This window comes from Musca autumnalis, unplaced genomic scaffold (assembly GCF_047663935.1).
Source record: "Musca autumnalis isolate F117 unplaced genomic scaffold, ASM4766393v1 scaffold_3, whole genome shotgun sequence".
In the NCBI taxonomy this organism is placed as follows: domain Eukaryota; kingdom Metazoa; phylum Arthropoda; class Insecta; order Diptera; family Muscidae; genus Musca; species Musca autumnalis.
In genome coordinates, this window is record NW_027411866.1 from 13,012,501 (window position 1) to 13,028,261 (window position 15,761).

Sequence of the window (15,761 nt, forward strand, 5' to 3'; positions counted from 1 at the left end):
TATTGCTTTATCGAATGTCTCTGGTTGTTTATGACATATTTTAGACAAAATCGGAACATATTTGTGGATTACTTGCCGTTATTTAATGTCAGACTTCGCGTATAGCTCGTTAAGGCGGACCCTTGCAGATTTCTTTGAGTTTTTCAGTCTGGTAGTTTATGAAACCCCAGAAACTACAGTGGGACTAATAATTTTGGGATCCAAGAGCGCTATGAAGTTTTTCTTATGGATAATATATGCTCCTGAGCTTCGCTAAATATACGAATTCCTGAGTTTTCTCATAAATTTTAAAGTTTTCACATCATTCCAACGGGGAAATTACATGCAGAAGCCTTCGAATTACCTTGTAATAAGGTCTGGTACAATCCTAAAGCATCCATTGGATCAGCAATGTAAAAGTATCCGACATTTATAGCGCTTCAAGTGACCCTAACGATCATAATACGAGAGCATACTGGTTAACAGTGTAAATTTCATGCATTCTTTGGTGGTGCTTTTACTTTGATGCTTTGGAAACTTTAGGCTCGGGTTTGTAGAATAATGTTGTACATTTCTGATTGATTTAAGGTCCAAAAATGTATTACAAGGTAATTCCAAGGTTCTTGCTTTTAATTTGACCCTTGGAATGCTGGGAAAACTTTAAAATTTATTTAAAACTCATCAATTCGCATATTTAGCGAAGCTCAGGAGCAAGTATTATCCATAAGAACAACTTCAAAGCGCTCTAGGATCTCAAAATAATTAGTCCCACTGTATTTCCTAGGGTTTCATAAACTACCAGACTGAAAAACTCAATGAAATCTGCAAGGGTCCGCCTTAACGAGGTATAAAGGCAATTAATCCACAAATATGTTCTTATTTTGTCAAAAATATATTATGGACAACCAAAGACGTTCGATAAAGCAATAAAATGTAAAATTTGTATTGCTTATTCCATAAGTTTTACGGTAATCTTAATATTTCATTGGGTGTATGTACACTTTTTCCCTATCACTTTTTTAATTTTTATAGAATTTACCGTTATTCGTATTATGGAATATATTTTTGTTGTATGTAATATTGTTTATTAGGGATATGAAATAGAACTATGTACAGTCGGACCTCGATTATCCGTGATGGTCGGGACCGGAGGCATTACGGATAATCGATTTTCCCGGATAATGGAGGCAATGCTTTTATATAGTTTTTGAGCATATTTTTAAGTAAAAATGGCATAATATTGTACAATAATATGAAAATCTACCATTTTTATTAAATTTGTTGCGGTGATCCACCAAATTTTAGAAGGATACATAATATCATCATCATCAGATTCATCTGAATTGACTTTGTCCCATAATTTTTGCGATCCCATAAATACATAAGTTGTGTAATACGGGAGAATTTCCAGTTTTGTTTGTTTACCTTTTGTTTGCTTAATCAAATTAATTGGAAAGTGTTATTTTAATGGAGGTTCCCGGATAATCGATTCACGGATAATCGAGGTTCAACTGTACTTGGATTTTCATAAAAAAGCTCCTTACCCTTAAAACATTCAGTAAACGTTTTTTTATAGAACAACATGTTTAATCAGTTTTTTGTATAAAAAAGTAAATCTAGAATACTTTTTTACTCAATTCATCATTTTTTATAAAAAAACATTGATGCTTTGATCTTTCGGTTTTTTTTTTCTTAAAAATTACAATCCTCAATTAATTTTATTTGCCAGAAAACTCCAATATGGCAACACTTTGTTTTACGTTATTTTACTGTTATTGACATGGAGGTCTTTGTACATATGTGTGGGGGTCTCTGCGTACAAATCAAAACAGAGAAATAGGCTCCACTCTCTCTTGATTTACGATTTTACCCCCCTCTTCTTATAAAAATTTCCTCTCCCTCCTAACCCCTAGCAAATCATTAACCCTATTAGAAAAAACAAGCCAACATAACTTAACAAATGAACTCCCCCCAAAGTAGAAAAACGACAACAATGATCACCAGTGAAAACATTGTTATGCATAGAAAAAAAACGGAACACGTACAAACACACTCGTTAGCTGTGCAAATAGAATTGGAGAAGAATGGGGGGATAATGACAGAATTTTAAAAAACAAGTCACACCACATATCATAGCCGAACTGACGTTGAAAGACTTTGGAGAGCATAAACGTGCCAGCACACTTTCCAATTTTTAGTTCTAGTGAAACCACCGTCTGGTTTGGTTTAGTGGTGCTCTCGTCTTGTAACTAAAAAATATCGCAAAAATGTCGATGCTTCGTTTGATTGGTGCTGAGGTGAGACGAAAAAAAAAACTACAAAACATAGAAAAAAATACTATTTTTACCTGCTGCGTAGTACTGTGGTGTTGCTGTAGTAAAAGTGTAATTCAAAACAATTGCCATCAAGGCAGATGTTTACAAGTTATTTGTACTTTGAAAGCGACAAATTGTGTAAATGGTGTGCTTAATTTAAATTGTGAGGGGACAACTGGATAAGTCCCTCGAAAAAAATTCCATAACATATTAATTACGTAATGCCACAGCAATCTATGATGTCTTCTATGATTTTTTTCGGCATAGGACATGAGTTTCTTTGATGGATATTTTGTTAATACCGGTAAATTTTGCCAACTGGGGTTAATAATATTTTTTGAGAGTATCATATAGATTTGAGAGTTTTTCAAGCGATAACCAAGCAATAAGTGGGCTGAGCACCCCAGCGAGTTATTCTGTCTATAAAACGATTATGTCTAACTTTCCACTTCTTCTGATAAGAGAGACCCCGAAGCCATAAAAGTTGTGTGATTTGTTAGCTGTTTTTTTTTACCTTGCGATAACACATGGCAACACATGCGTTGGATTTTTTTCTTCTATTGGAATAATTTATCAATAGTTGGGCCAACTGGTGGGTCTGTTATCTGCGTTATATAACCGTATATGGAAATTATTTACTTTGGTATATAAATAAACAATATTTATCTTTTCCGTTTCATTATTTAATAAAAAAATTAGAGATAAGCTTTATAACCAACACCACGTACCTCCTCTACCCCCCATACAGAGAGAAAGGTGTACTGAAACTGATATCTTGCGCGCGTGTTTTATGCAGATACCTTTCATATCAAAGCGGTGATAAGTTTGACAGTTCTTTAAAGAATATTCTTATCGCAGTCATGGTTACAGCACCAATATTCATTAAAAATAAAAATAAAACAATTAATTTAGCTAATTTTTTATGGAAAAGTCAATTCAACGAACTATTTCTACATAAAAGTAAAGTTAGCTACATTTTTTCAAAGAAAAAGTCCATTCTGTAAACTTTTTCTATATGAAACTTCAATTCAGCGAACTTTTTCTGCAGGAAAAGTCAATTCAGCAAAATTTTTCTGTAGGAAAAGTCATTTAGGAGAACTTTTTTTTGTGGGAAAAGTCAATTCAGCGAATTTTTTCTATAGAAAAATTCAAATCGGCGAACTTTTTCTATAGGAAAATTCAATTCAGCGAACATTTTCTATAGAAAAATTCAATTCAGCGAACTTTTTCTATAGGAAAGGTCAATTCAGCGAACTTTTTCTATAGAAAAAGTCAATTCAGCGAATTTTTTCTATAGAAAAATTCAAATCGGCGAACTTTTTCTATAGGAAAATTCAATTCAGCGAACTTTTTCTATAGGAAAATTCAATTCAGCGAACTTTTTCTATAGAAAAAGTCAATTCAGCGAACTTTTTCTATAGAAAAACACAATTCAGAGAACTTTTTCTATAGAAAAATTCAATTAAACCAACTTTTGCTATAGGAAAGGTCAATTTAGCGAACTTTTTTTTATAGAAAAAGTCACTTCAGCGAACTTTTTCTATAGAGAAACTGAATTCAGGGAGCGTTTTCCATAGAAAAATCAATTCAGCGAACTTTTTCTATGGAAAAAGTCAACTCAGCTAACTTTTTCTATAGAAAAAGTCAATTCAGAGAACATTTTCCCTAGAAAAAGTCAATTCATTGAACTTTTTCTATAGAAAAATTCACTTCAGCGAACTTTTTATACAGAAAAATTCTATTCAGCGAAATTTTTCCCTAGAAAAAGTCAATTCATTGAACTTTTTCTATAGAAAAAATCAATTCAGCGAACTTTTTCTATGGAAAAAGTCAACTCAGCGAACTTTTTCTATAGAAAAAGTCAATTCAGAGAACTTTTTCCCTAGAAAAAGTCAATTCATTGAACTTTTTCTATAGAAAAAGTCAATTTAGCGAACTTTTTCTATAGAAAATGTCAATTCAGCGAACCTTTTCTATAGAAAAAGTCAATTCAGTGAATTTTTTCTATGGAAAACAGTCAACTCAGCTAACTTTTTCTATAGAAAAAGTCATTTCAGCGAACTTTTTCTATAGAAAAAGTCACTTCATTGAACTTTTTCTATAGAAAAAATCAATTCAGCGAACTTTTTCTATGGAAAAAGTCAACTCAGCGAACTTTTTCTATAGAAAAAGTCAATTCAGAGAACTTTTTCCCTAGAAAAAGTCAATTCATTGAACTTTTTCTATAGAAAAAATCAATTCAGCGAACTTTTTCTATGGAAAAAGTCAACTCAGCGAACTTTTTCTATTGAAAAAGTCAATTCAGAGAACTTTTTCCCTAGAAAAAGTCAATTCATTGAACTTTTTCTATAGAAAAAGTCAATTTAGCGAACTTTTTCTATAGAAAATGTCAATTCAGCGAACCTTTTCTATGGAAAAAGTCAACTCAGCGAACTTTTTCTATAGAAAAAGTCAATTCAGAGAACTTTTTCTATAGAAAAATGTCAATTCAGCGAACTTTTTCTATAGAAAAAGTCAATTCAGCTAACTTTTGCTATAGGAAAATTCAAATCAGCGAACTTTTTCTATAGAAGAAGTCAATTCAGCGAACTTTTTCAGCGTTTTTTTTTTCTTCAGCGAAATTTTTCTGTAGGAAAAGTCATTTAGGAGAACTTTTTTGTGCGAAAAGTCAATTCAGCGAACTGTTTCTTTAGAAAAAGTCAATTCAGCGAACTTTTTCTATAGAAAAACTCAATTCAGCGAACTTTTTCTGCAGGAAAAGTCAATTCAGCGAAATTTTTCTATAGAAAATCAATTCAGCAAACTTTTTCCATAGAAAAAGTTAATTCAGAGAACTTTTTCCATAGAAAAAGTCTATTCAGCGAACTTTTTTCATAGAAAAAGTCAATTCAGCGAACTTTTTCTAAAGAAAAAGTCAATTCAGCGAACTTTTTATACAAAAACAGTCAATACAGCGAACTTTTTCTATAGAAAAAGTCAATTCAGCGAACTTTTTATACAAAAACAGTCAATTCTGCGAGCCTTTCCTATAAAAAAAAGTCAATTAATAATAACTCAATTCAGCAGAAAAGTCAACTCAGCAATATTTTTTTAGATTTAGATTCGGCAAACTTTTCATTTAAAAGCACAATAAACAATTCAGTGAACTTTTCTTATGTATAAAATTAAATTCGGCGAACTTATACTATAGAAAAAGTCAATTCAGCTAACTTTTCTTATAAAAAATCTTTTCAACTAAATTTTCTTACAGAAAAAGTCAATTCAATGAAGTTTTTCTACAGAAAGTGTCAATTCAGCAAACTTTTGTTTTCGCTAAAGTTAATTCAGCAAACTTTTTTTAGAAAAAGTTAATTCAGCGAATCTTTATTTTCGAAAAAGTTAATTTAGCGAACTTTTTTAGAAAAAGTCAATTCTGCTAACTTTCCCATTGAAAAAATCAATTCAACTAAATTTTCTTTCAGAAAAAGTCAACTCAGCAAACTTTTCTTACAAAAAATTCAATTCAGCGCACTTTTATTTTAGGAAAAAGTCAATTCTAACTTTTAGAAAATATCAATTCAGCTAATTTTTCTTACATAAAAACCAATTCATCGAGCATTTCCTAATGTAAAAGTCAATTCAGACTTTTGCTTTCGAAATAGTTAATTCAGCAAACTTTTACTACAGAAAAAGTCAATTCAACAAACTTTTCCTATAGAAAAAGTCAATTCTGCAAACTTTTTCGGTAGGAAAGTCAATTCAGCTTACCTGTTCTATAAAAAAGTCAATTCAGTCAACTTTTTCTATAGAAAATGCCAATTTAGCTAACTTTTTCTTTAAAAAAGTTAATTCAGCTAACTTTTTCTATAGAAAAAGTCAATTCAGCAAATTTCTTTCGGTAGGAAAAGTCAATTCAGCCAATTGAAAAAGATATTCATTGTAATTTTATATAATTCAACGAAATTTTTCTGTGAATTTTCATAAATGTTGTGTTAAAATCTTCCACTACGTTGTTTAACGATAGGCCTAGACGAGCCGCATTCATTCACTTCAATTTATTTTAATTTTCGTATTTCTTTTTATAGTCTCCCACATTAGAATTGTGTGAGGAGAGGTTGCTAATACGCAAAACATACATATTTACATTTCTTATTTTCAAGTTTAAATTTATTAACATCTAACCCACCAGCATGATTTTGATTGCCATTTTTTCTATTCCAATTAGTTTTCTAACGTAACGTAACGAATTTCTATTGGGAGACAAGCCCACTATTTTTTATATGGGAGAGAATAGCAACGGAAATCTAGAGCAGAGAACGGTACATAATAGAAAACCGTGTTGCTCTCATGATCTGACAAGCCCCACATTATTGTTAAGTGGGAGAGATTGTGAGAACGGAAACCAACAACAGAGGACGGTAATAGAAAACAGTGTTGCCCAGCTTGATTAACGTCTAAAAATCGCAAAAATGACAAACACATCATCTTGTTAGATACAATGACGTTGAAAATCACAAAAGGGGAACGGCGTTGGTCGCATGAAACAGTCAAATGACATTCTTGCATGGGAAAGAATAACATTGGAAATCTACAATAAAGAATGACAATATCAAAACCAATGTTGTCCACATAATGAGAACAAGAAAATCCTGGATATAAGAAACTAAAGATTGCCTTTTAGTATTTTACCAGAAAGAACTTAGCAAAGAAGCCAGCCGCTTACGTACCCAGGCCTTAAAGCGCCAATAACTTTGAAATTATTTAGCATTAGGGTAGTTTAGGGTAATTTGTAGGCCACTTATACACGATTAATTTTATTTACGTATTTTTTTATCAAAACAGCAAACACACTTATTAACATAATTACATTTTAATTGCCTTCACTTTAGCAACAATTTTACCATATACACAAAACAATGACTTGTGTTTCTTTGTTTTAATCAATAATTTTTCTTTTGATTCCACCACCTTCCAGGCCCGTTTGTTGGCCAAGCGTGCCTATTCCTCGGCCGCTCCTACCACAAAAATGTTCATTGATGGTAAATTCGTAGAATCCAAGACTACCGAATGGATCGATGTACATGATCCAGCTACCAATCAAGTTGTTACACGTGTACCCAAGTGTACCAAGGATGAGATGCAAGCCGCTTTGGAATCCAACAAAAATGCCTTCAAATCCTGGTCGAATACCTCCGTTTTGTCTCGCCAACAAGTCATGTTCAAATTGCAGGCTTTGATTAAGGAAAATATGGGTGAATTGGCCAAGAACATTACCAAGGAACAGGGTAAGACTTTGGCCGATGCTGAGGGTGATGTTTTACGTGGTTTGCGTAAGTATTAGAAACCATAGTTAGGTGTATTAAGTGTTCTTCTAATGTGTTATTTTTCTACAGAGGTTGTTGAGCACTGCTGCAGCATTCCCTCCTTGCAAATGGGTGAAACTGTTGCCAATGTTGCCCGTGACATGGATACCTATTCTTTGGTTTTGCCTTTGGGTGTTACCGCCGGTATTGCTCCCTTCAATTTCCCCGCCATGATTCCCTTGTGGATGTTCCCTGTTGCCATCACCTGTGGTAATACCATGTTGTTGAAGCCTTCCGAACGTGTACCCGGTTGCACCATGATGTTGATGGAATTGTTGAATGAAGCCGGCTGTCCTCCCGGTGTTGTCAATGTCATCCATGGCCAACACGATGCCGTCAACTTCATCTGTGATGCCCCTGAAATCAAGGCTGTCTCCTTTGTTGGTTCCGACCAAGCTGGTAAATACATCTACGAACGTGCTGGCAAGAATGGCAAGCGCGTCCAAAGCAACATGGGTGCCAAGAATCACGGTGTTATCATGGCTGATGCTAACAAGGAAAACACATTGAATCAATTGGCTGGCGCTGCCTTCGGTGCAGCTGGTCAACGTTGCATGGCCTTGTCCACAGCTGTATTTGTTGGCGAAGCCCAAAAATGGATTCCCGATTTGGTTGAGCGCGCCAAGAAATTGAAGGTCAATGCTGGTCATGTTCCCGGTGCCGATTTGGGTCCCGTTATCAGTGCTCAATCCAAGCAACGCATCCACGATTTGGTTGAATCTGGTGTTAAACAAGGTGCCAAGTTGATCTTGGACGGCCGTAACCACAAGGTTCCCGGTTTCGAGGATGGTTACTTTGTTGGACCCACCATCTTGACTGATGTCACCCCCGAAATGGACTGCTACAAGGAAGAAATCTTCGGCCCCGTCTTGGTTATCTTGAATGCCGATACCATTGATGAAGCCATCCAAATGATCAACAAGAACCCCTACGGTAACGGTACCGCCATCTTCACCACCAACGGTGCCACCGCCCGCAAATTCGTCAATGAAATCGATGTTGGCCAAGTCGGTGTCAATGTACCCATTCCCGTCCCATTGCCCATGTTCTCCTTCACCGGTACTCGTGGCTCTTTCCGCGGTGACCATCACTTCTATGGCAAACAAGGTGTTAAATTCTACACTCAAACTAAGACCGTTACTCAATTGTGGCGTGAATCTGATGTTACCCATACCCAAGCTGCTGTTGCTATGCCCACCATGAAGTAAATTTCGTGTGTGTGTCTAGTAAGCCATATAAGAGATAGGTGAATTATGGTGCCTTATGGGATTTGGGGGAGGAGAAGGGCTGTGTTGCGACAAGATGTCTTCCAGTTGTGTATTTGTAGCACAAATTATTTTTTAATTAGAACAAAAACATTTAAATGGCTTTTTAACAATCCTTATTTCCCCGTTTTTTCCCGAAACCATTTTTTACAAAGTTCATTGCATTTATTAAATTTAATTTAACAAAAACATGTCCTTAATCTTGAGTATTAGTTTAAGTCGTAATTTTAAAATAATAGTAAAGCTCAGTAACAATAAATATAAATAACTTTTAAAATAAAAAATTCAAACAAAACAAAAAAGTTTTTTTTTTTTTTAATTCAAAACTACTATATACGTGGGGCAATAAAAAAACGCTGAATTGACATTACCGTGCATGTGTAGAGAGTTGTTAAGTTTGTCCCGGTCCACACTTGAGTGATTTTCATTAAAAAATATCATGAAATTAGTTCTTAGGTCGAATTCCCCACCACAGCAATTTCATGATTTTACTCTACTGTGTCCCGGTCCACACTAGAGTAATATCGAAATTATGCTTTTCTAGATCGAGTTCCAGACTAAGCGTCCACACTAAGAGTAATTTCACTGACATTTTGACATGAAATTTTGCATTTTTTTTGGGAAAAGAAAATAATCGCAAGATTATCTGGAACTCGATCAAGAGAAGCATAATGCCATTAGTTTTTCAATGACAACATTTTACAACATGCTCTATGCCAAATCGAGATCAGATGCAGTAATAGAATGTAAAAATTCAATAAGCAATGGTCTACTTTGGATTGAAGACAAATTTCCAAATGAAACATCACCATTTGCCAAAGCCTTTAAGCGGTAAGGAACCCACACGAGAACAGCCACTGGAAAAAAACCCGTGTTGGATAAGATCACCAGGAAATTGCATTTGTACAAGTTCAAGTTGTCGCTGTTCAATGAAAGCGGTCAATTGGTTGCCTTCTATGTGATGTCTTTCAATGTTATCTTTAAGGAGGGGTACTTTACCAAGTTCTTCATGTTGTGGGATGACTATCCTAATCATCCTATGTCGTTCCCGCACAAGTTCTTCTTTGTTATCCAATTGGCTTACTACTTGCTACAGAAAAAAATGCTGATTTGGAATTTTCTATAGAAAAAGTGAGCTGAATTGACATTTATAATAGTAAAAGTTCGCCGAATATTCTTTTTTTAATAGTAAAGTTTAGCTGAATTGACTTTTTCTACCAAAAAATTCGCTGAATTGACCTCTTCTATTAAAAAGTTCAACTGAATTGACTTTTTCTACAGAAAAAACGCTAAATTGGCATTTTCTATAGATAAAGTTAGCTGAATTGACATTTCTAATAGTAAAAGTTCGCTGAAATTTCTCTTGAGAAAAAGTTCATTGAATTTACATTTGGAAAAAGTTCGCTGAATTGAGTTTCTCCATATTGACTCTGAATTGACTTTTTTGCTGTTTGCTGAAGGTTCGCTGAATTAACTTTTTCGAAAACAAACGTTTGCTGATTTGACTTTTAATTATTGATGTCCACGCCTGCACGTTGTCGTAACAACAGAGAATAACGAATTCAAATGAGAGCATTTCAGCCATTGTTTAACAAAGGTACATTACTCTCCCATCAATTTTCTCTCATTTATTTTGGACAACGATGCTTTTAATTTAGGAAAATTTCGCTGAATTGACATTTTCTGTAAGAAAAATTATATGAATTTATTATTTATTATACCCTCAGCCTTTAAGCTAAAGAGGGTATTTACACTTTGATACGACCAAAAATGTGCCTCATCGAAATAATGGTTTTAGACCACAGCCGACCAAGAAGAGGGCACACAAAATTCTCAATATTTGCAACTTTTGGCAGTGTGTTAGTAATTTTGTATGCACGCATGCTGCAAAACAAAAACAAATCAAAACATTTGTGTGCTCTTTCGTTGCGTTCGGGTCGTGTGTGTGTGAATTGCCGAAAAACTTCGTAACATTAACAATATCAAAGCTCGACATTGTTTTAGACCCCAAGTATGTTTGTACGATAGACAGACAATTTTGAGTAGATCTAGCAATGTCCGCCTGTCTGGCTGGCTGGTGCGCACGATAACTCTCGAACGGAAACTTGTGCGCATGATAACTCTTGCACGGAATTACCGATTTGGTCCATACTTTGCACATTGTGTAATTTCTACCAAACTTAGATTAGGTTCCAATATGGACTCAATCGGTATACTCCTTTGGGTAGCTCCCACACAAAATTTCGGAAAAGTTCAGTTTAGGATCTGTTCTTGAATCGCTCTGATTTTTGTTTACGCAAGTTGTATTCGCTGTCCTCTATACGACGCTGTAAGTTTCATTAGGGGCAGGTCCATACTTCCTCAGAAAATGGCCTGAAAGTTACAAAAAACCCTATGACACCGTGTGTAGTGGTTGGAGCGCAAGATACAGTTAGTCAACTATATTATTGCAAACAATACATTTTTACAAATTTAGATGTTTAACTGGAATTTACTACAAGAAATCATTTCAAAAATGTTGGGTTTTTTGTGAATATTTTTTGATTTACTTGTTAATGACAACATCAAGCCAACAAATGCAGAAATCGGTCAGAAATAACAAAAACAATGAGCAAAAAGGATAGACACCTGGTTTTTGTGGTGTCAACTAAATAATTGCAAAATGACTGAATGTGCAATAAAATCGCAGGATTTTCCCACCGTTTTTTGCAATTAAGGATTTTTATGACTTTTATGGTATGTGGACATGTAGATAATAATAATAATTTTTCATCATAAATTAATTATTGTGTGTGTAACATACGGTATATTCAGAAAAGGAGAAAGTCAAGTAAACGGATTTCGTAAAGTATTGTACATTTGGTCTATTCCAATTATAATAATGGTAAATCCGACAGAGAAATCCCTAAAATCGCCGCTCATAAGCTGAGAAGTGTATACAACATCATATATCGCACCGAGAAAGAAGGCAGGCTAAACTGAAGACGTTACATGGCAGGTCCAAAATAGCAACCACACGAATTGACTGTAGAATGATTAAAGAAATTAACGAAATAGCCCATGCCGCACCAGAAAATAGTTTTTTTTTCTAATTAAAAATGATTTTGGAGTAAGTGTGTCACATGGAAAAGTCAGAAAAGGGCTCCATAATAACAAGCACTCATCACGAGTGACTGAGTAAAAACCATTGCCCACCCATCACAATATATACAGTATGCAAAGTTCATATTCGTACACCCCTAAAAAATGAATAAAATCTTTATTAATTCCATATGTTATGTGCAAATATGAAACAGTTTATAGGAATTACCATAACGAAGAAAGATTTAAGAATAACAAAACTAATTTTTAATTTATTCCGTCATTTACATATGTATACATGGCGCATGTGTGGGTGGCAAAGTTAGTATTCGTACACCTACAAGCACTATATAATTATATATATAATATATATATATAATTATATACATATATGTATATAATTAAATTGTAGAAGTTTTCATACTGTCTGCGTACGACTGAAATTCTACGCTTACTATGAACGAGGGTTATGGCCGCCAAAATTTCGAAAATAGTGGTTTTTGCTTCTTGAATATTATATTTCTTTACCGAAGAATTCAAAATGAGACAAAAATGTCAAAAGAATGAAGTAAATTGCGCAGGAAAGAACGTGGGGTAACCATTTGAAGGTTAGCATTATTTTCGGGGAAATGTTCTTCCTCAAAAATGTATTATTCCTCGTAATTTCCGATATGTCTTGACATAAAATGATGTTCGAAACCGTATTCTAAAACTTCAATACATTTAATGTCAAATATAAAAAGAAACTTGCGATTTTCACCAAGTAAAAACCAAAAATGTGTTTCCTTTACCTAAGCCCGGATTACGTTTCTTTGCATTTCCAAACGCTGACAACATTTATTTTCATATTAGACCTCGAATATTGTTACAGAAGGACAGCTATTAGCTATTTTCGTCCAAAATTCGGGAATAAATTGCAATAGTTAATCATATCTAGCACATTTTTCTTAAGTATTTCAAATATTCGTCCTACTTTTTATTCATGCAAACATTTTAATAAAATTACCGTTATTTTTACATATTTCTATAGCAGAGGCATTCCAAGAGAAGAAAAGAACAACAATTTGAGGTATTTTGCTTTGAAAATCCTTAAAAACTCCAAATATATAGGGCTTATAGATGTACGAATACGAACTTTGCCACCCACACAGGCGCCATCTATACATAAATGACGCAATAAATTAAAAATTTGTTTTGCTATTCTTAAATCTTTCTTCGTTATGGCAATTCCTATAAATTATTTCATATTTGCACATAATATATGGAATTAATAAAGATTTTATTCATTTTTTAGGGGTGTACGAATATGAACTTTGCATACTGTATGTACATAGATACTATTCAGACTTGTTATAGAGAACTTTTTACGCCATCTTTAGTATTGGGATGGCGTTATATTTTCTGATAAGGCTTAAATTATGTTGCACTATCACAATGAACCTCAAAAAGTATTGGGAAAACCCTTGAAAGCCATGGAAAACAAAAATTTAATACATACCGTAAAGTGCGCAAAACTGTCAGTTATGGTATGGGGTTGTATGTACCAAGCAGTGACGTTGGTAAAATCCTGATTTTGGAAAAACAATGACATAGGAGGTTTATTTAGATGTTTTAAGAAAATATTTAACCAGAAGCGTCAAGAAATTTGGGTCTGTTGGCACTGAAAATTCAAAAAAAAAAAAAAAAATATTGCAATATAAGTACTACCAAGACAACGACCCCAAGCATAAATCTAATTTATGTAGGACTTGGTTGTTATACAACTGTACCAAAGTCATTTACACCCCGTTCCAGTGTCTAAATATTAACCCCATCGAAAAATCCTAGGTACACCTGAAGGAAAAAGTCGGGAATAGGTCGCCCACAAACCTGCGGGACTAAATAAAATGCAATAAAGGAGAAAATCTAAAAAATACAATTGTAATATGACATTCCAAAACTTAATTATTAAATTCAGATACGTTTACAAGCCGTTTTTGATGCCAAATGTGGGCATACGAAATATTAGAACCAACTTTTCGAAAAATACGTTGAAAGACTGAAAAGTTGTCAAAGTTGACGGTGCAAATAATGAGTTGTACTCATCCTATATATAATTTATAGAGTATTTTGGAGACAAATTAAAAAAAATCGTAACATCTAAAGTATAGGAACCCTGAAATATGCCTTGCAAGAAGAATGGGGAAAAATTCCGATATCTTGCCCCGAAAACTTAGTTAATTAAATCTTTGCCAAAAAGGCTAAAAGCTGTAAAGGATAACAAAGGATGTCCAACCAAGTGCTAAACTCCTAAAAAATCCTTTTGGTTTCATAAAACTTTTAGAGTGGATACTTTTCACTGTGAGGTAGAAATCGATGTTGTTTAACAATTTTTATTTTTTTATCTAAACTTACCTGAATTTTGTTAATTTTATTTTATAATAATTAAGTTAAGACACTAATCTTAATAAAAAGGAATGCAATCGCTATCATTAACTAATTCTTAGCAATCGCAGTTTTAATGAAAGAAACTGAAGTGGATACTTTTGACTGTGATTTACTGTATGAAAAGTTCGTCGAATTGACTGTTTCTTTAGGAAAAGTACTTTGAAAATATGTATGTATGTACATACTTTTTCTATAAGAAGTGTTAGCTGAATGGACCTTTTCTTTAAAAAATTAGCAGAATTGACTTATACTATAGAATAAGTTCGCTGAATTATCTGTTTCTAAAATTAATGTTTGCCGAGTTGACTTTTTTCTAAAAAACAAGTGCGCTGAATTGTATTTTGCTCTTAGAAAAGTGTGCCGAGTTAACTTTTTCTATAAGAAAAGTTCGCTGAATTGACCTTTTCTTTAAAAAATTAGCAGAATTGACTTTTTCTAAAAAAAAATCGCTGAATTAACTTTATCGAAAACAAAAGTTTGCTGAATTGTCTTTTGCTATAGGATAAGTTCGTTGAATTGCCTTTTTCTATAATAAAAGTTAGCTGATTTGATATTTTCTATAGAATAAATTTGCTGAATTGTTTATTAAATGAATTGAATTCTTTGCTGAAATCAAACTGATTTAATTTTTCATATAGAACAATTTTACTGAATTGATTTTTTTCTACAGAAAAGTTCGCTGAATTGTTTTTTTTATAGCAAAAGTTCGCTAAATTGACTTTTCCTACCGACAAAGTTCGCTGAGTTGACTTTTCCTATATAAAAGCTCTCTGAATTGAATTTTTCTATAGAAAAAAAATCTATAATAAACTTTACCTAAAGAAAAAAATTCACTGATTTGACTTGTCATATAGAAACCGTTCACTGAATTTACTTTTCCAATAGAAAATAAATTGACTTTTCCCATAGAAAGTGTCGCTTAATTAACTTTTCATATAGATAAGGTTCACTGATTTGAATTCGTTAGCTAAATTAGCTTTTATATAGAAAAATTCGCTGAATTATTTTTTTTTTCTATAAAAAAAGTTCGCTGAATTGTTCCTTTTTACAATCAAAAAGCCGCAGAATTATTTTTTTATAGAAAAGGTTTGCTTAATTGACTTTTTCTATAAAAAAAAGTTCGCAGAATTCACGTTTTTATAAAAGAAAAGTTCGCTGAATAGATTTATTCTACTGAAAAATGTCGCGAAAGCTTGCTGATTTGACTATTTCAATAGAAAAATAGAGAAAAATATACAGTGACACAGAAAAGTATACATACACCCTACAAAAATGCAGTTTTGGCTAAATCGTTGGGTTTTTTACAGCAACAACTGCACTGTGTGGCTCCTTGGTGACAAAATAACCATAAC

At 33.3% G+C, this 15,761-nt stretch overlaps 1 protein-coding gene across 1 annotated transcript; it reads left to right on the forward strand.

Annotated features, from left to right (window-relative positions):
* The first annotated feature begins 1,966 nt into the window (after positions 1 to 1,966).
* On the forward strand, positions 1,967 to 9,203 carry LOC141398334 (probable methylmalonate-semialdehyde/malonate-semialdehyde dehydrogenase [acylating], mitochondrial). The gene is made up of 3 exons (XM_073975620.1): positions 1,967 to 2,276; positions 7,249 to 7,603; positions 7,667 to 9,203. Exons 1-3 carry the CDS (start codon positions 2,247 to 2,249, stop codon positions 8,842 to 8,844), a joined length of 1,563 nt encoding a protein of 520 aa, XP_073831721.1. The 5' UTR covers positions 1,967 to 2,246; the 3' UTR covers positions 8,845 to 9,203.
* The last annotated feature ends 6,558 nt before the right edge of the window (positions 9,204 to 15,761 follow it).

Coding starts and splice junctions, on each gene's coding strand:
- LOC141398334 (XM_073975620.1), top strand. CDS start 2,247: ATGTCGATGCTTCGTTTGATTGGTGCTGAG. Junction 2,277..7,248: donor TTCGTTTGATTGGTGCTGAG/GTGAGACGAAAA, acceptor ACCACCTTCCAG/GCCCGTTTGTTGGCCAAGCG. Junction 7,604..7,666: donor TGATGTTTTACGTGGTTTGC/GTAAGTATTAGA, acceptor ATTTTTCTACAG/AGGTTGTTGAGCACTGCTGC.